This window comes from Emydura macquarii, unplaced genomic scaffold (assembly GCF_026122565.2).
Source record: "Emydura macquarii macquarii isolate MOO-44397 ecotype Brisbane River unplaced genomic scaffold, CSIRO-AGI_Emac_v2 contig_3506, whole genome shotgun sequence".
Classification (NCBI taxonomy): Eukaryota; Metazoa; Chordata; order Testudines; family Chelidae; genus Emydura; species Emydura macquarii.
Window position 1 is genome coordinate 6004115 of NW_027133643.1, and position 27968 is coordinate 6032082.

The 27968-nt window shown below is 45.0% G+C and overlaps 2 protein-coding genes across 4 annotated transcripts; both read right to left on the minus strand.

The window, feature by feature from the left end:
- Positions 1-5916: 5916 nt before the first annotated feature.
- Positions 5917-27601, minus strand: TTC4 (tetratricopeptide repeat domain 4). Of its 2 annotated transcripts, none has more exons than XM_067535426.1 (13): positions 27516-27601; positions 17992-18135; positions 17771-17885; positions 15835-17178; positions 15191-15308; positions 14752-14913; positions 13709-13786; positions 12102-12226; positions 10890-10976; positions 10541-10755; positions 9250-9331; positions 7826-7908; positions 5917-6708 (listed from the first exon to the last, which is right to left on the minus strand). In XM_067535426.1, exons 4-13 carry the CDS (start codon positions 15925-15927, stop codon positions 6606-6608), a joined length of 1146 nt encoding a protein of 381 aa, XP_067391527.1. In that variant the 5' UTR covers positions 15928-17178; positions 17771-17885; positions 17992-18135; positions 27516-27601; the 3' UTR covers positions 5917-6605. The 2 variants fall into 2 exon arrangements, with proteins under 2 accessions (XP_067391527.1, XP_067391528.1); XM_067535427.1 differs by lacking the exon at positions 27516-27601 and adding an exon at positions 26295-26423.
- On the minus strand, positions 24172-27644 carry PARS2 (prolyl-tRNA synthetase 2, mitochondrial). Of its 2 annotated transcripts, none has more exons than XM_067535424.1 (2): positions 27516-27644; positions 24172-26997 (listed from the first exon to the last, which is right to left on the minus strand). In XM_067535424.1, exon 2 carries the CDS (start codon positions 26964-26966, stop codon positions 25542-25544), a length of 1425 nt encoding a protein of 474 aa, XP_067391525.1. In that variant the 5' UTR covers positions 26967-26997; positions 27516-27644; the 3' UTR covers positions 24172-25541. The 2 variants fall into 2 exon arrangements, with proteins under 2 accessions (XP_067391525.1, XP_067391526.1); XM_067535425.1 differs by having other exon boundaries at positions 27452-27561.
- Positions 27645-27968: the final 324 nt, after the last annotated feature.

Here is a 27968-nt window from a genome sequence, read left to right on the forward strand (position 1 = left end):
AGGAGATATATTTAATATTGCTGGAATATTGCAACACACCACAGCGGGGTCACCTGTTCAGAGGTTTATGAGCAGGACAAAACCTTCAGCTTAACGTCTAACAAGTGTTCTGAGTCACAAACAATGAAACTCGACATAGTTACAACAGAACAACCACAAGAATTCCAGATGGTTATCCCCACTTTCCAGTGGCCTGTGTGCTGCTCAAGCGTTGGCTGAAGTTATACAGTGCTTCCACGGGGGGGCTATATTTACCCCTATTGCACTGTGCAAAAGCACTCCCGCTCCTACTTAGAGCACAGGACGGGGAGCCAGGACTTTTGCCTTCCATTCCTGGCTTCTCCTGGATTTGCTGGGTGACCCTTCTGTTTTGCCAGCTGTACGGTGCGTACCACAGATTAGTGATGTGAGGCTTCCTTCACCAGCTTTTAGACTGGAGTTCCTCAGATGAAACACCTGGACCAGAAAATCGTAAATGCACATACAAGTGATGGCTGAGGAAAGCTGGCCCAGTGCGCTGGATGCAGGAGACCTAGCCTCAAGTCCCTGTTCTGCCCCAGACATCCCGTGTGACCGTGGGTGAGTGCATAAAATAGGGATGAGAGACTCGTCCTACCTCCCGGAGTATCTATCGCGCTGCATTACCGATTGTTTGGTACTAGGTGCCATCTAACACAGTACAACGGGGGGGTGGGTGCACTGCAGGTGTGGAACATGGGGGTGAAAAAGCATGTGGGCTTAGTGCATGGGGTGGGCAAAGTAAAAGGGACAACGGTGACCCACCCTTCCCCCCCCCCAAATCAGTTGCATTGCCGCCCACTGTGCAACTGGCCCCCACCCTCTGCATAGGGTCCATGGGGCTGGTCTGAGGGAAGGCCGTGCCTGGGGCGGGCTGGTCTGCAGCAGCTGCCGTGGCTCTGTGGGGCGCTCCTTGGGTGCAGGGGCTGGTGCTATTTTTTTTTAAATTGTGTTTACGTTGTAACCTGTCCTTGCTGCTAGGGTCAGCTCAGGACTTGGTGCAGTGGTGGTACTCTGCCAAAGCTCTGCCCCAGAAATCAGAGTAGCTGAATGGTTCTTCTAAAATGATTCATGTTGTATACGTTGTTGTCATTAGACTGCAGAGTCAATGCCTCATTCAGCCAAATGAGGACAGCCCATAGCGTGCTTAGGGCTCTTGTTTCTAGCGTCACAATCAACACAACACTTCTGCACTGGGTCATAACCAGGTGAGCTTTCCAACCACAGGGCTAGGCATTTTATTTTTTAAATGAAAGGTGCAGAACGTGAGGGGCCCGCTAGAGACAGGGCAGCACAACAGTCTGTCAAGTACCAGCTCAGTGAACTGTGCATCGCAGCACGGATCCGACTAACCAGTGGTGCTGGAACTGTGTGCGTGCTGGGGGTGCTGCCACACCCTCTGGCTCGAAGGAGTAATAACAAACACCAAATACACAGGTTCCATCATCCCCCCCGTTATAAAAATCGTTCCGGCATCCCGTAGACTAACCGCTCTCTGGCCACGACATGCACTTTCTGCCTAGAGGTCACAAATGTTATTTCTCTAGCTCGCCCAGTTAACTCCCTGGCCAGTTAGTCACCCTCAAACTTGACCACTGAGTGCCAGTATGGTAGCATGTTGGGCTGTTACTAGCTCAGTGAGCTATCCCAATGATCTCTCTCGCAAACTAATTAGAATCAAGATTAACTCTGTGGTAAATAAGAGCTGAGTCTGAATGTGTTTAGCATTCAGCTCCAGTTCTAAACTGTGTGTCTTGGGCCCTTCAGTAGCTGATCTGTTTTACTTAATTCCTTCAGTAATTCCAGCAGGGATTTAATAGCCTCCATATGGTTGTGAGGAGTAAAAGCAAAAAGAAAACTTCACTCCGCTTGGAGAGAAAATCGTTAGGCATGCTACAGCAATCTGGTATTATAGCTGTGATGAGATTTGCCTCATTTAATAAAAAGCTTGTATGAAACCAAATCACATTCCTGGGTTTTTGCCTTGGCTTTGTGAACAGCCTGAAGACCGCAACAACAGCTTGATGATAAACCAGGTGGCAGCTGTGCGACCCTGAGTTAAGAACGCTGGCTGACACTGACCATCTTTGCCTCTTTAAGTAGCACGCCAGCAGATGCCGAGCCCTCAACCTAGTGAAAACGCTGCACTTGAATTGTCCTTTCAGCCTTCTGGGGAATGTGGAGCTGGGTCGCTTTTATATCTGGTATGGTGCATTTTATTATCCACTCTTATACGTTATGTGTCTAGAAGCCCACACAGAAATTGGAGTCCCATTGCACTACACATTGTATAAATAGCTGAGATGGCCCCAGACCTGAAGAGCTTACCATCTAACTAGACAAGGCAAAGTGTGGCAGGGAATGGAGGCATAGCGAAGTGAAGTGACTTGCTTAATGTCACACAGCAGGACAGTGAAAGAGCTAGGAATAGAATCGCTGTCTCTTGACTCCCAGGGCAGTGCCTGTCCATTACACCACCCTGCCATGCTGCCTGGCTTCCATCTTGACTCTTGCTGCTCACAAATTTTTCTGATGGAGCTTGCATTTGCCATGTTGGCTGATGATAGCACTTGGCTGGTTGTAACCAGGGTCTGACACTCATAGTGCAGTGAATATAGTGAAGGGCAGGAGGCTGCTTTGACTGAACTCAACTTTCATTGCCTTCAGGGGGAGTAAAGCTTAGGTCAACACTTGAGTATCCCTTCCTCAAGGCCCTACTTCTCTCAAACCAGTGGGCCAAGAGAACGCACATCACCAGAAGGCTGGGATTGTCAGTCTTCTCATTTGTGTAAGATCTGCATACCTACTCCTTGCAGGTCATGCTATCTAACCCTAATCCTAAAACCCCACCATTCTGACTGTGGTTGGTTATCAGTCACTAACCCTGACTGCTGGAAAGTGGAATTTTAATCTGATAGACAAACTCAATCTTTAGCTTTAATAATGAAAGTTTCGATTCAGAGGAAGACAGTCATAGAACGTGGAGGCTTGCCTATGGAGACTTATAGCAGGCTATGAAGCTTTTTATCTGCACGGCCCCAGTTTGAATCCAGCCTGAATCAATAGTGTCTGAAAGTCATTACCACCTGCCAGTGGCCTGTGTGCCTCTGTGGTTAGCGAGTTAGCGATCTCAGGCCAGCCTGAATGTACAGCTGGTGCTATTTGGCCAAACACTGAATGAGTACGGAGACTGAATGGCCATCTCATTTCTAGAGCTGATCTTGCCTCAGTAATGTGGGGCTGCCCATACTGCACTTGTTCTTTGGGTAAGTAGAAATACTTTATTCTCTAGTATGCTCCAGCTAACACCTTTCCGATTCACAGTAGAATAACTGTTTCCCTGCTGTCCCTGCAGGTTTTGACAGGCAGCAAGCTCCATTAGCACACCTTTGGCTTCCTTTAAAATGGTCTCTTCCCCTATTATGTCCATATCAGCTCTGCTTACGTGTTCTTTAACCTGACTGTATTTGCTGTGCATCATCCCAGTTAACTCCTTAACGAGGGAGAAACCAGTTTCCTGTTTAAAATGTTAAAGGAGGTTTGCTTACAGCTAACAGTTGTGTCAGGGGCAGGCTGTTGCGAAGTTCTGTTACATGGTTTCATTATTTCTAGCAACTGCAGGTGAGACTCACACATAGGTGGTTGGAAGAGAAGCCCATTAGGCTTGCAAGCTTTTAGAGACTCTTGTAACTGTTGGGAAGGAAGGCTTTAAGGAGGGGCTGCATTTACACTGATTTGCATTAAATGTTCATGGCTTGTCTCTTTCTCTTGCTGATCACAATCTTCCATTCTGCCACTTGGCGGCACAGAAATGCCTAGAGGTTTGGACAGATGACTTCAGATGTCATAGCAGACATGGCACTGACACAGTAGCATAGACCCTGAGCAGAGCTATGGTCTCGGGCAGGCTATTGGCCCCTTTTCAAACAAAACCTATGCTAAAGCCATGTGAATTGGACCCAAAATACAAGAAAGTGTCTAGCCAGTTGATGCTCTAGCCCAGCAGCACCTGTGTGGCATTGTGTGCAATGGCTTGAGTCTGTCCTACATGGCTGCCCCCCGTTCCACACTGTAAATGAAAACGGCAATTTTAACCTGAAGAGGTGTTCAACGTTTGCACGGCCAGAATTTAAGATTTGGAAAAAGATGTATTAGCTTCACCAGCCCGTGCCTCACTACAGAACATTCCTGACACTTTGGATCATATGGGCTTCAGTATCGGCAGATAAACAGATTCCTTACTTCCTCTGGGCCAGTAATCTATAGTTTCATTGATCCTTCCTGTTTGGAAACCTAGCCTGTAGCTGATCACATTACATCTAATTGTTCCTCTCGGAATATTCTATAGTAATGACCCATCACACTAGTTGCTACGAAGCGGCTCATTACTTAGGGTTAATGAATGGTTGCTGCCCAGGGAATATTTGAAGTGGTACTCACCCCAACCCTCAGCTATCTTTTTTAGCCAACCAATACATGCCTGGTTTTTAGGCTATTCCTCATCAGTTGATTCCTTCTGCATTGTTGCTGCTCTCTGCAGTACCGCTCAGGTGGCTTGGCCTACCTTATGTGGAGTTAGTCAAAGCAGACTCTGGATCTCACACTGCCTCTGAAAGGGGCTGAAAATGGTTTGTAGCCCAGCTGCTATGGGAAGAAATCCTGGGAAGGCTTAAATGGGCAGCAGGCCAAAGATTTTTTAAAAGGGAAGAGTCAAGGAAGCTTCCAAACTTCCTGTGATCTTGTGTTTTGATGACAGGTTGCTGATCTTTTCTGTAAGAGCAGTGCCTGATTGATGTAGTCAGCACACATACTTTGTACTATTGATTTACGGATGAAGGCATCTTTGGTACATGGAAAGCTTAGTCGATCAAGCTATCCATTTAGGATGCCTCCAGTGTGTTCACTTCAGCACAGAAAAGACCAAAGATTTTTTTCAAAATGGGCAAACAGGTTCTCTTAACCAAATAACTAATTTTGGATTACACCAGAACCTTATACTGTATCTAAATAACTGGGCGTATGAGTACGAACAGTAGGCTCTATAGGAAGCAAAAGTTACCTGTTGACTTATGAACATGTCACCTTGTCTTAATGTCCCTTACCGTAAAATGGGCCTGTTCTGTTTATTGACAATACTTTGATTGAGTAAACAAAATTAAAATACTAATAGCTGTAGCCCCGAGCAAAAGTCATTCCACTAACCAGTACTGATAGCTGGTCAGACTAACTCCAAACCCTTTTATTAGCTATTAATTATTGGGATTATCGAAAGGCAGTATGATTGTGTGGGTAGAGCAGGAAGTCGGGTGATCTGTTTTCTCTTCCCCTATACTTACTGACCTCTCCCCTTGTTCTCTCCTGTAAAAGGGGTGTACTCTTTATGCACAGTGGGATACTATGTAGCTGTAAAGTAGCGTTATGGTACAGTTGCTTAGACCTGCTAGGTTTAATTCAGTCGATGTGAGAAATGACAACATCTTGACAGTCTTCTTAAGAGGGGGCTAGATCCTTTTTGATAAAAGTTATATTTGCTTCTAATAGAAGCTGAATTGTTTTTAATGGCCAATGTATTAGTTTGACTACAAATGCAGTATGTTTTTCCACTTGCTATTAATCACTGTAGCTCTGGGAGTGGGGAGATCAGAGATCTCTAAATTAGAACAATTTTTTTTTTTTTAAATTAAAAAAAACTTAGAAGCTATAGCACATTCTGCTGTTGTGGAATCACAATTCACTTGGTGTTAACCACGTGTGACTACCACTTACTGAGACATATGAGGTTGTTCCCTCACTTTAAAGCTACTGGTATGTTATTTGCTTGAATATATCTGCTTGAATATACCTTTCAGGAATACAGTAAGGAAAATGGTCCTGTCTGATTCACTAGGCACCAACCTGTCTACTTAAAATAAAACATATTTATTTGCAATCTACATCAGACAATACGAAATGGTAATGAAAGGTCAGTACAATGTACTGCTCTTGACAAAGAACTTTGCATTCCTTCGTTCAATAGCACAGTGCATTAGAGAGTGAACTGCTGCTGTATTGATTTGACTGCATTAATCCACTGGCCAGGAGCAGAGTCATCCAGTGCTGCTAAAGGACACCCCAGATCTACTGACTTCAAAACCAGTTACTGCAGCCATTCCAGTGAAGAAGGAAGTCAGCAGTGGAATTCTTCACTCCTCCACAATGCAAGTACACTGAAAATTGATGTCACTTCATCTATAATTAAGGTTTGGCACATGGGCACAGCTGCCATTCACAGACCGCTCAAGGCTTAAGGGAACAAATATTAGAGAAATGGTTCTCCAAACAAGACTATTATAAATTTATATATTTGGAGGAAAAAATCAAACTTCAGTCCCTGTCCATTCAGAATTCAGTGACTTTGTTCCAGCGGGAGTTTTGCATCTGCAAGCATTGTATGACAAAGGTCCATTAGTGGTTAAGTTTATTTGACTGGAGTAAAAAAAATTATTAATATATATAAGCAAAAGACTGATTGTTCATATCAACAGATAGGAACAAATACAGCCCACAGCGAGGGTTTCTCTTGTCCCTTTATGCGTGTCCTTGCTTCCTCATTTTAGTCGATGTACCTTCTTGCCAAAAAAGTAGTTCTCAGAAAAAGGAGAATGCTTTACTAAAACCAAAAAAGAAGGCGACCCAGCCTTTACAAAGTACCTGCAATGAACACAAAAAAAGTCATTAGTCTGCCTCATTTCTCCCCAATGTCATATAGAGCGAAAGCTTTGGACCCACTTCAACAATTAAAAAAAAAAATTGGCTTTAGAAGGGCTGATAGCAAGAATTTTTTGCTGAATTAGCAAAGCCTGCTATATTGATGTCTGTACCTGTATGAGGAGAATGTTTTATGAACTGATTCCTCTCTCCACAACTTTTCTAATTAAAATTAAGATAGTCTTGTCACACTGAACGTTGGATTCATCCTGCCAATATGAAGCGGCAACAGGCCAGGTTAGTGGCAAGGATCATACATGCGGATGAGTTTTATGGAATGGTAGTTAAGATACACTCCTGAACATCAAGATTCCATATCTGAGTTTTTGTTGGTGACTGATTTGTTAAGGCTTTGCAGCAAGATCTCTCGCTATAAAAGAAGTGTTATGCTGACTCAATTATACAAGCAACAGAGTATTCCTTCCTTCCCACCTACAGAGGGTAGCTTCTTTTAAATCTAAAGGCACATGCTATTTTTTGTTATTTTACACTGAGGGTTAGGTCAGCCTGTCAGCATCTTAGCAGCTAAATTCAGTTTCTTTATCAGTATGTGGTTTTTCTGTATCTCACTGGGTTGTCAGCTATGGGCTGCTCATGTAGATAAGGCCATTTTTAAACAGTACCAGACACTTGATTCCTTCAATACACTCACTCCACTGAGACCCATGCACTTATTTTTTTTTGTTAACAAAGTGCTAGGAAATAGCATTAATAGCCGTGTGTGTGTCTGAGCAAAAACAGCAGTGCAAAGACTGTGCAGTTCTCATGTAACCCACTGAGGTGTTAGGTTAAGTGGCATAGAGTTAGCTTTATGCTGTTTCTTCTTTTTCAAACAAACACTCACTATAGATGCAGAACAGAAAACTAGCACTCTCTCCCTCTCTTGTGGTTTCTACCTCCCCTGCTTATGGATACCAAGAACCTGACTGGGAAGTGTGATTTGTTTTTTAAAAAGCCATTTAACCCTGTATAGGAGACACCTGAATTTTACATAGAGAACATGACTAGTTCTCACACTGCAGATGAACAAACAAAATGCTGTTCCAGGCCACTCTCTCACCTTTGGTGCTGCAGCACTTGTAGCAGTGTGTTTTCTGTGTTCACCTGGTACATTTCTTCTCTTGCTTCATCTTCAAAATAAAGCTGGATAAAATTTGGCACAAGGTGAATATTTAAGATACCTCTGGCTTGCTCACCAGTCTATCAGGAACACTAGCTAAAAACCTGCTGAAAGATTCATCATGATCACACACATGGTTATGCAACAGAGCATTTGCATGTGTCTCCTCTAGTCTCTAAAACGTCTGTACCATGAAGTTCTTAGAGCTTCAGTTACCTAAAGGGGACTAGCAGAAGTGTGGGGAAAAAATCCAGAGAGGTAGAAACCTTTCAACTGCTTGTTTTTTTTAGATGCCAGGCTTTTATCTACACAGTTTTCCCTATATTAACCAATATAGATTTGACCTGTTACAACTGCCCATGCATAAAACTGTCTCCAGCCAAACAACAGTTGCAGAAGAATGTGAAGTACTCTCCCATAACCTCATCATTTCATTGACAAGCAATCAAAGCCTTGGGATCACTTTTTAAAAACAGGCTACATTCATCCCTGGTGCAACTTCATTATAGTTTCCCAAGGGATACATTTAGCCTATTACACCAGTTAGGTCTAAAACAAAACTCATCCCAAGTCCCAATATATTTAAGCCCCTTTAGATTGCATATGCATCTTGGCAGTTTTCAACAAAATGTCTATCCTGATAAAGTAGTGCCTGAGAAAGTATCGTGGTTTTGGAAAAGGCTGCTCAGTGCACCAAGGGTCATCAATACTGCCTGGTGGATATGAAACTCGAGTGGGAAATAACTATCCCACATACTTGTATGGGAGCAATTCATATTGGAATATACTGAAAATTTAAGTGTAGTCACAAGCTATTTACATTCTTTATTTAAATGGTTAATCTCATCAAGTCTCCACACACAACAGCATCCAACTCAGATCTAAGATTCTTAATTCTAACAATTAGCCCTATGCTTTTCTACCATGTATTAGTGTACAGATTATTCTGAACACTTTTCACTAAATTATGGATTAAAAAATTAACAGACTAACAACCTACTGGTCTAATTCTTGCTTATTACATACATGGGAATCCAGGCAATAAAATACCTCATAATAAAAATATAAATCCAAAGTAAGAGTGAGAGAGAGAAGAATTTTCACATTCTTAATTTAAACAGCTTTGTGTATTTCTCACAACTACAGGAAATTTAGGAAGCTTTCTAGCCTGGGAATGTATGAATGAATGTGCAGCCCTCATCCTTATTTCACATAAAGGCATGCTAAACAAAACTGTTACAGGGTTTATATACTTAGTAAGCTGCTTATTATAGAAACCAACTAAAAAACAAACAAACAAAAAAAACCCTAAAAAGACAACGTACATCTGAAACATAAAATGGAAAGAAAATCCAATTTCCTACCTCTAGGTTGCTGGGATGATATTTACTTTCCAAATCCCAAGGAGGTAAATCAGCAAACATCACCAGTATATGATCAATAAATCTAAAAGCCAAAGTGGATCTTGTTATTTTCCTAGTCACAGCATTCAGTAGGTACTATAATCCATGCTAATAAATCTACTAGTTCAACTCCATTAATTCATACATGTAAATTTGAATGATGGTAAAGATTACAGTAGTAAGAGATTAAACATTAGTTTCAAAGCTAATTATTTGTATATGTTCAGGTCAATTTAAGTTTCACACACATACTCCTCACATACTGAAATTTATACTTTGCTTTAAACACACGTTCATTAACAACCTACACAGTGCAGCAGAAAGTGACATTAACCTTTGATTTTAGTGTTTCAAGGGATGCTGCCAAGATAAATGTTGTATATTTATTTAAAATTGATTTTCCCTCTGTGTGTTACTAATAAGGCCTTAGATTAGAATGAAACTTTCAAAATCTAATTAACATGTCATTGTTTTATGCTGCTTGTTTATGTTTGCATTACAGTCAGTTTAGATAGTGAAACTGCTCTGGTTTGTCAGAATCACTTTCACTTTCTTGGGTCTGGAACACAGTACAATGCTCTTGCTGGCCAACGTTGTAGGACAACGTTAAGACCCCTTACCTACCCAGATGCTCTACAATTTAAAAACAAAAAATAATCTATTAATGTTACATTTGGTTAATACACATTCCACCATAAAGTGTTATGAATTTCAAGTCCATTACCTTGTAACCCTTTAGGGCTAGAAACTAAAGCTGATACTAAGAGAAGGGGAGTTTCCCTTTCCAATGTGATGCAGCGCTCACTTCTAGCCTTGCGTTAACAGGACAATTTTAGGTCATTTTTGAAGGTGTTTTATATTTATCAGCTTTAACTTCTCTCTTCCTTTGAGACCTGCACAGCTGGACTCCTGGTACCTAAGTCACAAGGCTTTACAGCTGGAGGGTTTCAAAACACTTTCCTGATTAATTCCTAAAATAGTTTTCTTGCAATGTATGTGGTATAAAGTTTTCATTGATATATGTTTGAGAACCTGTAATGGACCTATTCAGGACTCATCCTGGTAAACCTTCACAGCACTATCAGCAGCTATTCCAAGCTCCTCCCCACTAATGAACTCATAAAAGCTGGATTTTGGCCCTTAACTACTTTGAACACATTTGGAAGTCTCGTATTATTTCTGTAATGAAATAGAATGTAATACAATCTCTGTACATCTATACAATCATTACTTCACATTAAATAGAAATCACCTGGAGTCCTCGTGAAAAGTTGAGATGAAGTCCGTTTGCCCATATTCGGGATACAGGAAGAGCACGGGCCAGTTTAGATTTCCATTCTCATCTAAGTAGACCTTTGTGCCCATGGCACTGTCAGAACTGAATCCATTTAAGCACATGTCAGCCAGACCATCTGATATTTCATCTTCCTTCTCAGAGGCCTCTAGAAACAGCTTGATATTCCTTTCCTATGTTGAAAGAAAGAATCAATTTGAGAACATGACCTCAAATCAAAGTTTAGTCACTTGAATATCTACATATGAAGAACTTTTCAAAGAGACAACTTTTAAAAGAGAACTCTAAACACATCTAGGGCACGTACCTTTATAGCAGTGTGTAAGACCTCCTTTTGAGACTGTTCCTTCTTCTCCTTCAGTTTTGCTTTCCTTACATCCCGCTGTTCAGCTCGCTGCATGCAAGACAAGTTTGCATAACAATCACGTGAAGTAAGTCAACATCCCTCATATTACTTAGACCCTGGGGGTTTTTCACCTTCCTCTGTAGCATGGGGCCCAGGTCACTTGCTGGTGGATTCTTTGTACATTGAAGTCTTTAAATCATTATTTGAGGACTTCAATAACTCAGTCTTAGGCTAGGGGTCTATTACAGGAGTGGGTGGGTGAAGTTCTGTGGCCTGTGTTGTGCAGGAGGTCAGAATAGATGATCATAATGATCTCTTCTGACCTTATAGTCTGAGTGTCTATTTTACTGGGAAGCTACAAAACCAATTTGGGTCACCAAAAAAATTATGGTTCCTCTCACTGCATCTCTTCACAATGACATAGCTAGGAATCGCTATTCAATTCCATTTCATGGATATGCTATGTGATTTTTGGTGTTAGTTTTTTATTCACACTTTGTCCTTATATAGCACCTTTCTTCCAAGCTCAAAGCTCTCTACAACCATTAATTAAACCTCCTACATCCCCTGTGAGGGAGGCAAATGTTGTTACCCCCGTTTAACAAAAGGGTAAAGAAGATAAAATTATGCTCATTCCATGTCCAAGATCACACAACGGACAGTGAGACACACAGAAATGGACCCTGGACTCCAGGGTTTAAGTCCCTTGCTCTAACCAGCAGACTATACCTTTCAGGGATGGGAGGAAGCACTCTCATTCTGAGAAAACAGTAGGCTAATTTCTGACAATGGTGATTTAAGAGGTTCATTTCTTTCCCTCCAAAACCAACACCAAAATAAGTAGTTTGGTCTCCAATAAGGCACCACGTCCCTTCTTAGTTACAGTGATGCTGGCTCCACTAGCTGTAAAATTGGATACACTGAATTTGGACAAGATCAATACTCAAAATGTAAAGACTGGAAGAGACCCGTCATCCAGTCAATCTTCCATGATCTTTAGATCCTACTGGACAGAAACTGTAGCACCCTCTGGAAAAACCTGACAATTAGCATTTATAAAGTGCCTTCCATCTGAGGATGCCAAAGTGCTTCCCAAACATGAGGTGGGGTAATGGACTAGTGGTCTGATCTGGCATGGTAACTGCCAAGGTCAGGTTTTGTTTTGCTTTTCACCTTTAATCTGTCAGCTTTGGCTCTTAGTTCCACAAGTTTCTTCTCCTTCGAATCTATCCTCAGACCCTCCTCACACCATGCCACTGCTTCAGGGAAATTCTTTAACTCCAAATGACACAAAGCTCCTGTAAGAATTACATTTGTAAAATTCGGACACAGGACCAGCATATAAACCTATTTATACAGAGAGTGGTCAATATGTCTCTCAATATAAACAAGCACAACGATGAGGTTTAATGACTTCAATGGGGCTATTTAAAGTAGTAAACAGTATGCTTGCTAGCTTGCTTTCACAGAATCAGGGTGAATGATAGGATTTCAGCAGGGGTAGCAAGGAGATAAGCGAAACAGAAGTCTTTGAACATTGGCAAATTCTCCAATGGTGTATCGCCACAGAAATGAATAGAGTTATGTGTCTATATAACAACTTTAAATTTAAATTGCAGCAATAACCTTTTGGAGCTTTATTTTATTCAAGATTTAAGACCCGTCTCTTCTAGGAAGAGACCTTAAAGACCGAAGTAACAGAAATGGGATGAAATTCAATAGTACAAAGTACAAGGTCATTCCCTAAGGGTCTAATAAGAATAATTCCTGGTAGGGTGCTCATCAGTCAGACCAACACAAGGCACAAGAGACCTGGGTGGTAAGACCTCATTTGGAATATTGTGTACAGTTCTGGTCACCCATGTTCAAAGAAATATTAATTTAAACAGGAACAGGTGCAGAGAAGAGCTACTAGGAGATCCAGGGAAAGGAGGGCCTATTTTATGAGTGGAGACTGGAAGAGACTCAACCTAGCAAAAAGGCGGCTGAGAGGGGATAGGATTGTCCTCTATAATCAGGGGAATAAAGAGCTATTTAAGCTAAAGGACAATGCTGACACGAGAACAAATGGGTATAAACTGGCCATGAACAAATTCAGGCTGGACATTAGAAGTAGGGGTCTCACCATCAGAGGAATGAAGTTCTGGAACAGCCTCCCTATAGGAGCTGGGGGGCAAACAACTTAAACCCAATTCAGAGAGAGCTGGACAAATTTCTGAGTGGGATAGTATGACAGGTGGCTTGTGATGGTGGGGGGCAGAGTTTGGCAGCCATAGGAATCCTTTCTGGTTTATGTCTTATGTCCCTGAAAGTTCATTCTTCAGGAGTCAGGAAGGGATTTCTTCCCCCCCATTGTATTCTAAGCAAGACAAAACACCTCAGTAACTGATTTGCTTTCATGCAGAGAACACAGCGATAAGCAGAAGTGCATTACAGACTATCAGCCATTCAAGGTAGATAAACAAAAATACATAAAATAGAAATTAATTTATAAAAGGTAAATTTACTCAAACAAAATAAAAAAATCTGATAGTCTATCCACAGGAATGGTATTGTAACAAATTATCCTTTCGTAGCATTTTGAAGCCTTGTCTTTTGATTAGTTAACTTTAACATCCATGATCATTGTGTTATTTTACACAGAGTAAAATACTCCTTGAACACAGTGTAGTGTTGCCAAATAAAGTGACTTCCCTTGGTTAATCTGGGTTTTACATTTCTAAATTACCTTTGTACTTCAAAATACTGACATATTATCCATTTGTTTTTAAAAATTTTACCTCTTATTATTGCTTTGAGATGGTTGGGTTTTAGCTTTCTTGCTGTGATCACATCACTGAGAGCAGACCGGTAGTTTCCTACACAAAGCAAAACCTGGGTTGAAACATTTCACATGAACAACTTCTAAAATCCAAATAGACTTGACGGCAACAAAAATCAGTAGGTTCAGCCACAGCACAATGCATACTCTATGACCACAAGACAGTTACAGATGGAGGCAACACATAAATGACAATAAAAATAAATGCTTGGGGTAAATCTTGTGCCCAGAAAAATGAAAGATGGGTAACATGAGCTAGGATAGACAATGCACAAACTGCTATATTTAACATACAACAGATTTGTTCTCAATATTTATAACTTCCTTGTTTTGTTGCAGGGATCTCAGTGGGGCATATGAGAATACACAGGCCTAGCCAAAATCTGATGCACATGTATAGTTCTCTGTCTCCTTATCTCTTCACTATAGAACCAGAATTCTATCACTGTCCTCCTTCCCCACGTAACCTCTTACCCAAGTTTACAGTGTTACTGCCAAGCCAAGACTATCATCAAAGCAGCTCCAAGAATTAGCCCAGAGAAGCCCAGCATTAACCTGTGTGCATCACACTTCTCCCCAAAGCACTTTGCTAAATGTAAGATATGTGGCCAAAGCAATGTGCAAAACAGAAGCTTCAAGGTTTGACCTCCCTGCAAAAAGAGTTAGAACCACATGGCCACTTCACCTTGAATGGTCCCTTTAGAATATGTGCTAACTATCTGTTCAACCTTGTATTTAGCTGTGACACTCTGAGTACTGTTCCCAGACCTGAGGAAGAGCTCTGTGTAGCTTGATAGTTTCTCTCTCTCACCAATAAAAGATATTACCTCACCCACCTGCTCTCTATCAGAGCCACAGAGACAGTTCTTGATCATCTGAAAATCTTTTAAAAGTTTGTAACAGTCAACACACATGGTAGAAATAGGCAAAGCAATTTATTCATTTTTGGCTACAAAGAAGCTATGCCAGACATAAAATGCAACATAGGACATAGTCCATTACCCAGATAAAACTGTGCTGCAGCTCGGTTAGTATAAAGCACAGCATTCAAATCTTGGTCGCTGCATTTCTTTTTTAACCCTTCAGAATATGAAATTACAGCTTTCTTGTAGTTCTTTTCCTTGAAATAATCATTCCCCTCATTCTTATAGGTGTTTGCTTGCTCTGCAAAGACAAACAAAACATAAACACCTTTCATTGTGCAATGCAATCAACAGATGGCCCCTGCTTATGATGTACCTTAGCATACCTACAAAATGCAAACATCCCTTAAATACCCAATGCCCATGCAAAACGAAGCAGATGTCCAGAACCCTCCACACGTGCCTAGAAACAATTAAGTCCTCGGATCCCAAAGAACCCCAAAAAGCAGTAGCGCAATACCAATAATCATTTATGGTATGAAAGCAGAGATTTAAATTTCCATGAAATTATGCAGTACCTTCAGGAGATAGATCCTCATCAAAAATGATTGACTGAAGGCATGCCAAAGCAGGATTCTGTTCAGGATCAATTTCAGCTGGGGATTTCTTCATAAACATTGGGATCTCATCAAACTCCTGTCAATTAGGGCAGGGTGGAAAACACAATCACACAACTGGAATCAAGTCCACATTTTGGAAATCATTAAGTCCTTATTAATATGGTCTTGCAAAATACTCTCTTCAAGCACATCAACCCCATGAGGGCCCAGCTAGCCAGTACTAAAAAGCATGAAGGGAAGAAGCCATTCAGAGCTCACCCACATCCTTTCGGGAAGAAGAACCCCCTCGTTCGTGATCCATTTGAAAGAAAGACGTGAGGCGTTTCCCCGCCAGCATTTCAATGGGGTATTTAATATCCCACACACGATTTATCTTTTCCCTGCGGGGCAGGACAAGGACAGCTCCGCAGACAGAGCTGCGGCCAGTGGCGCTGCCTTCCTCACACCGCTCAGCACCAGGGCAGCGCCTTCCTCGCCTCCCCCGCGACCAGACCCGCCTGCCCCCCACACCCATCCCATCTCCAGGGCTGGCCCCCGGGACCCCATCTCTAGGGCCAGCTCCCTCCTCGCCCCGCCGCGCCGCGCCGCCCAGCGGCCCGCACCTGCTCCCAGCTCTCCGGGGTGAAGGCCCCCGGGTAGCGCTGGCTCTGGAATTTGTCGAGGAAGCAGGGGGCCGCCTCGGCCTCCTCCGCCATCGCTCCGCTCTCGCTCGGCCCGGCCCGGCCCGGCCGCGCTTCCCTTCCCTTCGCTGACGTGCCGTGCCGTGCGCTCAGCCGCCGCTCCCCCCGCGGCCCGGCCCGGCGCCCTGCGTTCCGCCCCGCGCCATCGGCCCGCCCCCCGGCGCTTCCACTAGGGCCTGGGCCTGCTCCGCCCCGTTCAAACCCCGAGACCGCCCCCGCTCCCCGCCCGGCCAGGAGCCAGGCCAGCTGAGCCCACCCCCCTAGACAAACCCACCCGGGCCAGCTGCCCTGCCCCGGCTCCTGCCCTGCCACACCAACTCCCGGGCTCAGGGTCACCCCCCACCTTCTCCCTGGGGCCAGGGCTGAGGGGCTGTTTCCCCTCTGCCCCCTCACACAAACCTAGCATCTGGGGGACCGGCACAGCTCCCCTCCTTCCCCTAGGGCCAGGGCTGAGAGACACCCCCTCTCCCCCCCCCATCCCCACACACAGGGCCAGCTCCATCTCTGCCTCCCCCAGCCCCAGAGACAGGAGCCAAGAGAGGGAACGTCCCCTGCCCCCCACACACAGGGACCAGTGTGGAAAATCCAGAGGGGAAAACACCTGCACAGAGTCAGGTCCAGATAGTGCCTTGGAGTGAAGCCCCCCTCACCCCACTCTCCATTGGAACAGGAGAAATCTACCCAACAGTGTAGGTCAGCAAAGCTCTCAACCACCAACCGGGCAAGAAACTGTCTGCCCGGCCCTGTCTGACAGCCGGCTATTTCACGTGGCCAGCACACACCAACTTTGTATGTCTGCTCCAAAAAAAAAAAAAAAAAAAAAAAAAAATCAAGATTGCCTGGCCGGCTTTGTTCACAATAAACTCATGGTGTTCTTTATTGCCCATGGTTACTTCACTTTCTCTGGCATCTTAAAGACCCTTCCGAAGTCCCTTTGATTTTCCTTCTGGCTGGAAAACACAAAGCAGGTAGCCCAAGTTCAGAAAAATAATCATCAGAGTCGCGCTGTCTCTGTATGTGGCTCAGTGGGCATAAGGCTGGTCTCTCTTTTTGAGCTGGTTGTTATTGCTTGGCAGCTAATTTCCAGAGGTTGAGGGCATTGAACAGCCTGGATGAGGTATTTTGAATAGCAGATGGACTTTGGGAGCTTTTGTGTTTCTAAACCAGGCCATTCTTCAGTTTCCAGAAAACTGCCAGGACTCGTTCACGGGCCTGAGCATTAAATACGCATACGGATGCCTCAGGGTCGCGTCAAGCCCTCAAGAGCTGAAATAAAAGAGGAAATATTGATCAGAAACTATAGAGCTGTCATAAAAACCATTAATATCCAGAAATGCACAGCACAGTGGGGTCTTTGCATACTAATATTCAGCTGTCTGAAATACCATTCCTAGACCCCTCTTCTGCATTTTCCCCTCATCTACAGCACCTGTAACATCCCCCCTACACCCCACCAGATCCTCTGAATCCTCCCACTCATCTGAAGCACCCATGGAACACTACTATAAAGTACTTACAAGTACTTGCCTGACAGGACTTTGTAATGCTTGATGCCTAAATGTGGGCCGGGCGCTTCACTGAAACTAGTTAAGATGCTGTCCCGGTCCCAAAGAAAATTATGATATGAGGCCTCAATACTTCAAGTTTTTCCACGTGAGTAGATGCCTACACCTGCATGGAGCTTCATTGAAGTCAATGGGATTATGCATGAGCACAGTGGTCAGATCATGAGGAACACCTTGCAGGATTGAGGCACAAATTCAGACATGACAAGTGAGGATGATAAAAGGGCAGTGTGTGGGAAAGATGCAGCTCATGCTCTTTTGTACCACAGTAGATGCAAGTCAATGACTCCTACCTCAATGAAGAAGACCATCGCTATGAGCTTGTGCTGTTTATCACCGTGTTCAAGGAATAGGACCAGAAGGTACAAGATCCGCCACAGCTCACAGCAAGAGTAGTGGACCATGGCTCTGTGGGAGCAAACAGATGCCCTTATTACAGAGGAGGTGAGTCGGGTGCGGGGGCAAACTGGCAGAAGGGAAGGATGGGGAAATCTGTCAAGCGCAAAGCTCTTGCCTCTCATCTTGCAAGCAGGCCAACCCCACGATGGTGCTCCTCAGAGCTAGCGAGCAGCTCCCAGCCTCCCTCGTTCTCAACAGAGGTGAACTCGTAGTGGCATCCCATCTTTAAGAGAAGGGTCTTCGCTGTCTTCGCAACACGCTGCATTCAGAGCAAAACCAGTATTAGAGCGACACCAGCCTTGCTCAGCAATCCTCTATCCTGCCCCCCACAAAGACTATGCATTTTATCAACCCTGGACCCGCAGTGCACTGCGGGGTAACAGACTGCAACCCCAGCCCCACAGTCACTGCACTGAGGCATAAAACCGGCATCACAGCCAGCCCAGTACTGCACACATGCTGTGACAACCGAGCCTGCAGAGGCCAAGCCTGCTCTGCTACCACGCTGCATCTGCACTGTTGTAGCTGAGCCGTTGAACCCAACCCCCTGCTGTGCAGAAGAGTGCTGCGCATACAAGAGACTGCACTATAACACGTCAGCCTCCTTACACAGAGTACAGTGCAGCCAGCTCTGAAACACGAGAGCTCGGACTTGGCTGTAGTGTAAGTGTCCAATGAAATTAATCAAAAGGCTCTTTTGATTCCAGTGGGAGGAGGATCAATCCTCAGGGAGCCATCCAGCCCAGCTGGTGTGCAGCTCTGCGTAACAGCTCATTTCCCTTTAAAACATACACCATTTCACTTCTCAATAATGGTCCTGGTCACATGCAATCAGTTAGTAGTGCTGTTTTAAAAACAATCCAGTTTGTGTTCTTTGAGGTACACAAAAATAAAATCTTCCACAAACACTATAGATTAGGTAGGAAGTAGATGCTCAGAGAAGTTGCATTTTAGAGCTGGGCTGGCAGTAAACCCTATGTGACATGCCCTGACCCCATTTACACCAAAGTAAATCCAGAGTAACAGCAATGAAGTGTCAATAGAAATCAATGGATTTGGCCTCAATCCTGCAATTAGATCTGTGAGCCTGAAGTCCCTGTGCTGGTGTGTAACCCCAATGACATCTGTGTGCATAAGATGAGAGCAGAATTTGGCCCTATTTCTAAGGAAAGGAAGAGTTAGTTTTGGGAGAATTTATGGTCAAAATTCTTTACAATCATGCTTTCAATTTCTTTTGTCTTTTCTGTAGCCTAAAGATGTCTTCTAGGTGTCATCCAATTCTCTTACCTAGCAGGCTAAATAATTTTTTTTTTTTAAAGTAAATAAAATCTTGCCCAAAGCAAACTAAAAACCAGCGAGTTCAGCTTCTCCAGTTTCTGATGCTTTAAGGAAAATGCCAGAGTGCTATAAAAACTATTCAAATCACTCGCAGTACAAAGAAATGTAAACCACTAAAAATTCTTGTGAATAATATTAAAAAATAATGCATAACCATCAAAGAGGAGGCTGCTAATTTGACAGCTGGAAAAATGCAGAATAGGACTGCAAAAAATTAACAAGAGTTTACACAAGTGTTAAATGAACCAGAAGTGAGTAGACTACATCGAGGACTTTACACCTACTCTGAAATGCTTATTTCCCATGCTCTCTAATGGAAAAGTGGATATTTTTCTGTCCTATTCTGCAATATCAAGATGCACCTCCAACTGAGAAGAAGTATTAAAATGGCAGATTCAGCGAGTGAGATGCAGCACCATTCATTCAAAGGAGATAGTGAAACAGTCACAGGTCTTTCTACAGATGGCTTTGAGAACTCCTTTTTACAGCATACATATTCTTATTCAGTATTTATCTAACCATCTCAGGCATTAGAATTAATCACTTTAGCTCCTTTAAACCATAGATTGACACTGTAGTGGAGATGCTTCAAAAACAGATCCTTAGCTTGTGTAAATTGGTGTAACTCCACTGATGGAGCTATGTTAGTTTACACCAGATGAAGATCTGGCCCCTAGCATATAGCAAACCATTCATACTTTGAATCCTGCCAAAAGCACCTTTAAAACTGGTCCCTCCGATCACATTTGTGGGCCTAACTGAGAGGGAGGAAGGAAATCGCTACATCCAATTACTTCCTGTCTACGCTGGACATTCACAGCTGTCAGGGGTAGATTCAACTTCTTTCAGGAGATAACAATGGCAGAGGAAAGCATGGAGTAAGACTGACAAGGAGCAGTCACTGTATCATGCACCGGCAGGGGGGAGTTGTCCCAATAGAGAGGTATGACAGCATAGATGCCATGGAAACAAGGCAATTCTCCCCATGCATGGGATTTAATGGACTTTCTTAATAATGAGTTTGGAGCAAATCCTGACCTTGGTGTGTAAGGCCATGATTGCAGAGCAGAACTGCCCATGGCAGTCCACATCCTCCTGGCGTTATAGGGTCATACGCCAAGGAGACTCCCTCAGCACCAATGAATGGGGAATCTCTGGGCAAGGCGGGGGCCAGAAGAGGGGTGGATCTGAAAACATATGGCCATGCAGTAGGCCTGTCGAGTGGAAAGGGCAGCTCAAATCGGGAAGGAGAGAAAGGCAGGGAAAGGGGAAATTAGACCTTTGAAAAGAACCATGAAAACCGACTCAAGAATAAAGGCTCTGAGGACCAGACGGGAAACGATTCAGCAAAAACCTGCCAGGACATGAACATTTCTATTTCGTTTATAGACAGTGAGGGGGTGGAGAGCGCCTACCTTCTTCTAAGACAACAATAAGTTAATCTCTCCCCCTATGTAGGTGAAAGTCCCCAGAAACCTGCCCTTACTGAAGCTGGAGAGTGACAGATGCAGAAAGACTCCAGCAGGGGGCTGTTCCTCCTGACAGACTGGGATTCTGCTCCCACTGACCACCAGCCATTGACACTGGAGGGAGCAGGGTGGGCTCTAAGAGGGTGAAAGCAGGGAGGATTTGGGGAAGCCATCAAGCAAAGTGGGCTGGGAACTTCCTGACAGCAAGAAAGAAACTCTGGCTTGATTCTCCAGCACCTTGCGTGGTCAATGACACCCGGGCAGAGTGATGTAAAATGACCAAGCCAGATGGAAGCATTTTACAGCCACCTTGAGCAGATGTCAATGACTACACAAGGCGCTAGACAGTGAAGAAACAAGGCCTCAGTACAGAAATGGCACTGGCACATAACAGGACGGTGCAGTTTGCTTTGTCCTTGTCAAGGGTAATCGCTGCTGAACAGCAAGGCGACTACAACTACCCTGACAAATGGAGATCTGTCCACAATTTAAAAAAACCAAGCTTTCTCCCCAACAAGGAGGGTCTGAAAGCCAAGAGAACCTGCAAACTCACATCTAAGTTCTATGCATTTTTGTGAAGCTCTTAGTTCATTCCCTAAGCAGGATTTTTCTTTTTAGAGACAACTTCTTCTGTTTAAGGAGGAGATTCCTCCACATTGTGCCAAATTAGCTCCGGGCCTGATTTTCAGGAGTGCTGAGCACACAACATTTCAGTTGAGTCAATAAGGGCTGGCTAGTTCCCAGCAACTCTGCAGATCAGGTCTCCTTGATTTCTGCCTCATGTGGAAGTCATGATGCTTTGATGCGATGCTTGTTTGAAAAGTAGGACCCGTTTTTGCCCCATTGTTTCATTTATAACATTTTTAATGAGTTCAAAACAACAACCTGAAGAAAAATGTTGTTTTCCTCATGGAACAGACCTATTCCCCACCCCATAGTCATCTCAATAGCAGCAATGGAAGCACCTTTTGGGGTGCAAAGATACAGTTCAAGGCCTATATCAGATGTTAAGGGGAGCGGTGATGCATTCGTCGGTCAAATCAGAGATTAATGCAAGTATGTAAGACAAAGTTATCTGATCATTGGAAGTGCAATTGCAGGGCAATGGTTAATGCATTCAGTAACCACTGTTTTGTATTTTACGAATGAGCTGCCTAATGGAAAATGATGCACAGATTTTTCAGATCCTCCCATAAGACTGATTCACTGTAGTTTTATAACACAAAGGTAGGTCCAAATTCTGTTCTCAGCTACACAAAGGACAATACCAGGGACTTTAGTGGGTGTTGAGGAGTGCAGATTTGACCCCTAACCTTTTGTTTCTCAACTGTGGCATTTTAGAGCCTTTTTACAGCATCTGCTGCCAGATGTTTAAGTCAATCAAGTGAGGATTACGATTACACCTCCTCCCCCACCATAGCCCTTCCTCCCACATTTTAGCTTTGCTTTGCATTGACTTCAATAAGAGATTAAGCAACATACATCCCCCGGTAGGGATTCAAATGTCTAACTCACAGCCCTGCCTGCTGACAACTGAAATTGGATTTTTTGCAGAGGACAATGCCACATTCTTTACTGATAGTCAAACACAATGAACAAAAAGAGTGAAAAGATTATAAATATTTTGTTAAGTCCAGCAGCAGGATTGGCACTAATGGCAATGGAGCATAAAGGGCCAAAAACCCTGAGGAGGGCGAGAACGTCTTCCAGCTCCGCTGAAAACACTCTTATTTGCAGGGAAGTCAGCAGAGTGCAGGGTGGGCATCAAGAAACCTTTCACAGCCCTGTCCTCAGCTGAGAGCGCCACTGTACAGACCCTTAGTCAAGCCCGATGTTGTGTGTCTGGCCTAGCTGTTGCTGCCAGCAAGTTTCAGACTCTCAGCTTGGAAAGGGGTAGAACCACAGCACAATCTCCTGCCCTGGAAAGGCGTCTGTGACAAGGCCTGCAGAAAAGTGAGGCAGCATGTGGACCTTATTGGCCTCTCCCTTCTTCACACACTAATTTCAGCTACACTCCCATGCCAATCCAGTGAGCTGGGCTCAGCAGACTTCTCAGACCCAGCTAAGGCTTTACTAGTGTCATCTAGAAGCTAAGGCTCTTATTTCAAATATGCATTTCAAATACACGCAGCGCAGGACCTTCTTCCCCTGGGGGCCATCATGTATGGAGAGCAGAGCCCCTCTTGTCACAGCCAGCTGCCATGATCCCCAAGGGGTTGTTACGCCTGCTATGGAATCACCAGAATGCAGCCTCATAATGCAGGGCATGTGGTGGTGGGGGGGCCTAGAGCCCTTCTCCCCCTATCCCCATCAGCTACGTGAATACTCAGCTGGCCACTTCAGTCAATATTTCTACATCTTTGCACCAACAGAGTAACTCAAATGGGCCAGAACAGAGCTGAGGATGTGCCTCTAAGAGGGGGGAGATGCTTCCATAAGTCTTTTATGTGCCAATTTATAAGCTACTGAGGGTATCCAACTATCCAGCCCAGCTCTTGCTGTGTGTTCCTACAGCTCAGGCACCAGCCCTGCATTCGAGGTACACATCCTTGGCCTCCCACTCTACTCTGGAATCCTTCTAACCAGAATTGCAGTAAGTGGCCCCGATAGCCAAGCTGTGAAGATCCATGGGTCTTGAACCTGGGTCTGCGGACCCCCAGGCAGCCTTTGCTTCCCAGGAGTCTGGTAGTAACTAGAGCTGAGTGGCTAATGGAACCCTGGCCCTACCAGAGGCACCACACACAGGTCTCCTTATTGCAGGAGCACCTGGCTACACTGATCATTCCAGCTGTGCTACTCAAGCCAGGAGGTGGCACAAGAAGTTGTCCATGCAACTGGATGAATTCTTGGCTGGCTGCAACATTGGACTTTGCCTTCCTGCCTCACTCCTGTGCACTGCTCTTTTGCTGTGCTCCTGATCCTTGCCCTGGTTTCTGACTCTTATTCCAGATGTGACCCTTGGCTTGATTCCTAACTCTGATCACTAGGTCTGACTGCCCAAAGCCTGATTGTGATGTAAGGGGGAGAGGCTCACCTCATTACAACATGTTTGGAGAATTCATAAAACACTGTAGCACACGTGTGAGATAGGGCTGCTATTTCTCTGATCCAAATAGCCTTAGATCCCTTTGCAGAAGTTATTAGTGACTGTGCAGAAACGGTCCTTGGACATGACCACAAATGATGGTTGATGATACCTACCAGACGCCCAGCACCCTGAGAACCCTCCGTTTATTTAGTAGCTGCAAGCTGGGCTACTTGACATTTATCACATTGTTAGATGCTCTGTACATCCATAGGCAATCTCTGGGCAGGGAAAAATAAGGTTTAAGTGTTTATGTGCTGAATGTCTTTTATGCTTGCTTGAATCATTCAGCTTATCAGCCATTTAAATCATCCTTCTCCCCACACCAGTCCCACAAATTCCAATGAGGGAAACAGCCTACCTATGATGGAGATTTTTATGGACTATGAATAAGAAAATCCTCACTCTTAAAGAAAACCAATGATACTAAGCAGAGTTTCTAGGTTTTTTTATCCTTAACTTACAGCAGGGTGTGAAATAAGGATATTAAAAGCTTTGGAACCTGCATAGGATATCTTGAATTAGACCCACACTCCTAAAATCTCTATGTAAACATCTTTTCCCAGTGGTCAGATCTTACATACAAGAACAGGTAGATTGACTGTGACACCAGAATATTTAAACTGGTTTGTGCGTGTCTGACCAAGGGATTGAACGGGACTGTCATTTCCCAGTTTACCTCGGCCACCAAACACTCCGAGTGACAGTATTCCCTGAAGCATTTAGGTCTGACACGATCTGGAATTTTTCAGAATTCCTTCATGTTGTTTTTGCAATAATTTCCTAAATTCAAATCAACACAGTTGAAAATTGCCTGGTTTTCTATTTTTTGAGATGGTGGCTGAGGGAAGCTAGTGAAAGGATCTGGTAGCATTTAAGGTCAAGATCCTGCAACTGGACCCTTGTGATGGGACTTTTGCAGAATCCTACTGAAGTCAACAAGGCTCCGTGCAAGAGCCACAGTCCTCCCACCTGAATCTGAGTTCAAGACTGGGGCCTAAGTGACTGATGTCAATGTTCTTACATTTTGAAAGCACTTTGAAGAAGAAACAACACTATAAATGCTATCTTTCTAGTTTAGGTATTTGTAAAGCTTAATTAAATCTGTATTCAGATTAACCTTCAGAGTTAGCGTTTGGACTCAAAATAAAGGGACAACACAGTCAACTAAAAACAAGGACAAACATCTGTCTGAAGTTTTTTTTAAACTTATTGTTAAATAGGATGTGAGAATGCTACACCTGAAAGAGATCAGTCTCATCCTCTCCCCTTTGTCTGCTTTGTACATTTGACAAATCTGTGTCTGGTTAGTTTCATTGTTGCCCCTGTACAGATTACTAGGGTCTGAATGTGCATTTACACTAAAACATGGGACTACTCCTGTGCATAAAAGCAAGCACGTGTAAGTCTTGACAGGATCAAACCCATGATTGCTTCCCCCACTGTTTGCGTGGGCTCTTTACACACCAACAGAGGGAGAAAACCCATTCAAAAGAACAAGGAAATACGACTGTATGTAAAGACACAGAAGTTATCAGGCAGACTCAGACAGGTGAAGGATCTGAAGGTACTTTTAACTCATGTTTTGAAATAGAGTAGATTTCAAGCCAAATACGTGCAATTAATACAAACAAGCCTCAGTTCCTGGCAACATGTGAAGCTTTCACTCAACCAAGAGTAATCTTTCACCTGTAACAGTAATTCTTAGAGAGAGAACTAGATACATTTAGATATGGATAAAACATCAAGAATCACAGACCAAAGACTAGGATGTCAGGGAACTTGTACTTTACTTAGCAATTCAATTACACCTTCTTTAGTAAGGAACATGATTTCTCCAGTGTTTTGACTCCAAACTTCAAACTCAGGGGGGTTATCGAAAACTTTCTTTCCAGCTATTATAACATATGGGTAACCAAGTCTGTTAGCATCTTTTAATCTTTTACCAATGGTCAACTGAGTCCTGTCATCCAGCACAACATCCCCTTTAATCTGAGGCACGGCTTCGATAATACTATCATATAAACTATCCAGTAGCACCCCACCCATCTCTTCCCTGCTGCCTTTCTTAGGGGGAATGAGGCAGACTTGGTAAGGTGCAATGAGGTTTGGCCAACGGATGCTGTCTTCTGTCGAAAGCACCTCGACAGAAGCAGCCAGAATCCGAGTTATGCCCAAGCCATAGCAACCCATTTCTGCTAGGACAGGTTTGTTCTGGGCAGTGTGGATGGTGACATTAAAAACAGAAGAGTACTTGGTGCCCAGATAAAACGTATGCCCAATCTCAATCCCTTTGGTCTCAGCCAGTTTTCCCTTGCAAACTGGGCAGTCTGTCTGGTCAGGGTCTATTGTTTCCACATTGGCTGAAAAACTACAGTCTGAACAGATCATCAGCCTGTCTTCTCCAGTGCTTGCAGGGAGCTGGAACTCGTGGGACATGCTCCCCCCAATGCTGCCCGCATCTGCCTGCACTTTGACAAAGTGGAACCCCAATCTGTTAAACACGTTGCAGTAGGCATCACACACCATGTTGTAGGTCTGGCGAGCAGCCTCCTCAGAGATGTCGAACGTGTACATGTCCTTCATGTAAAACTCCCTGCTGCGCAGCAAGCCGAAGCGGGGCTTGGGCTCGTCTCGAAACTTCCGTGTTATCTGATACAGCAGGAGTGGGAGCTGCTTGTAGGACAAGGTCCCTTGGGAGGCGATCAGGTCTGTGACGGTCTCTTCGTGAGTTGGCCCTAGACAGTACTCTTTGCTGTGTCTGTCTGCAAGTCGGAAGAGCTCTCCGCTCATTAAATCCCACCGCCCGCTGGCTCTCCAGAGCGCTGCAGAACTTAAACTGGGCATATTTACCTTTTGGCCTCCGATAGCCTGCATTTCTTGGTCTATCACCTTGACGAGCTTCTCCATTGCTCGCACGGTGTAGGGCATGTAGTAGTAGCAGCCAGGGCTAGAGGGGTAGATTAACCCTGTTTGTATCATCAGCCTCTGGCTCTTGCACATCAGCTCACCGGGTTTGCTCTCCAGCCCGGCCAGACTGTCCTCCTTTAGATTCAGCGGCTGAAAGAGCTGGGACAGGCCCAAACGCTTCACTCCGCCCGGGGGCCCATGGTGAGCCCTGTACCAATACTGTTGCTGGGGGACCCGGGTTGTCAGGGCAGGAAGCACTTCCTTCCATCTTCTTAGCAGCCCTTCCATCCCAAGGGCCAGGCAGGAGCCGCTCTCCAACCTGCAGCGGGACAGAGCGCCGTGCACACAAAGCATGAGCGTGCGGATACCAATCCGAATTACCTCAGCCGAGGAACATCCCAGCGGAGGGCCACCTTCGCTGGCACGAGAGAGGGGCGGCCGGCAGCCAGCTTGGTTCGTACACACGGCGGGCGGGCGGCCCACACGGTCTCCCACCCCGACCCACGGCTGCAGAGACAAGCGAGCCCCCCGCGAGGGTGTCACCCAACGGAGCGCGGCCCGCCGGGAGTGAGCCGGCTCCTCCCAGCCCCCTGCGCACGGAGCCGAGCCATTCAGAGCAGCGCTTTCCACCGGCCCGGCCCGGCGGCTCCTCTCCGGCCAGCCCAGCGGCGACTCTGCAGCCTGCGCAGCTGGAGCTGGCGGCGCTCCCGGGCTCGAGCCCCGCCTCTGCGGGGCCGCGCGCTGCACAACAGGCCAGGGACGGCCACGGTTACCTGGGCGACGGCCCTGCCCCCGAACCCCACGAGAGCGCCGTGGCGCTGCCGGGCACAGCCTCACCTCGAGCTCAGAGCGGACGGCCAGACAGGCCACTCGCTCAGCCCCTCCCTCCGCTGCTGGCCATGCTGATGAATGAAGGACGCGCGCGGCCCACGGGTTCGGCAGACGCATGCGCCAAACGGCGACTTTCCCGTTTCCCCGGAAGCTAAGGTCCAGCTAGCCAATCAGAAAGAACGCTCCGTCACGTGACGCCTCCAAAGGCCGCCACTGCTCGGTTCGGGGCAGGCCGGAAGAAGCCGTTCTCCGTGACACCATAGAAAGGGCGGCTGGAGCAGGCCCTTCCTTCCAGTGGAGACTCTCCTTCCGCTCGGAGGCTGAACTCTATGGTCATTGCTTCCACCAGCCGCCACCTGGAGCGCCCTCACTGGGAAGGGAATCCTCCCACGTGGACATGGAGCAGCGAAGTTAAAGGGTGTGTTCCAGCTGCCAGGGTCGGAGGCAAAGTTTTTGCAA

What these genes read in the sequence shown, in the direction of transcription:
- TTC4 (XM_067535426.1), bottom strand. Translation starts at nt 15,927, where the DNA reads ATGGCGGAGGAGGCCGAGGCGGCCCCCTGCTTCCTCGACAAATTCCAG. An exon ending in TGCAGCACAGTTTTATCTGG is followed by an intron (nt 13,787 to 14,751) that starts GTAATGGACTAT and finishes TGCTTTGTGTAG; the next exon opens with GAAACTACCGGTCTGCTCTC. An exon ending in CAAGTGCTGCAGCACCAAAG is followed by an intron (nt 6,709 to 7,825) that starts GTGAGAGAGTGG and finishes TGTTCATTGCAG; the next exon opens with GTACTTTGTAAAGGCTGGGT.
- PARS2 (XM_067535424.1), bottom strand. Translation starts at nt 26,966, where the DNA reads ATGGAAGGGCTGCTAAGAAGATGGAAGGAAGTGCTTCCTGCCCTGACA.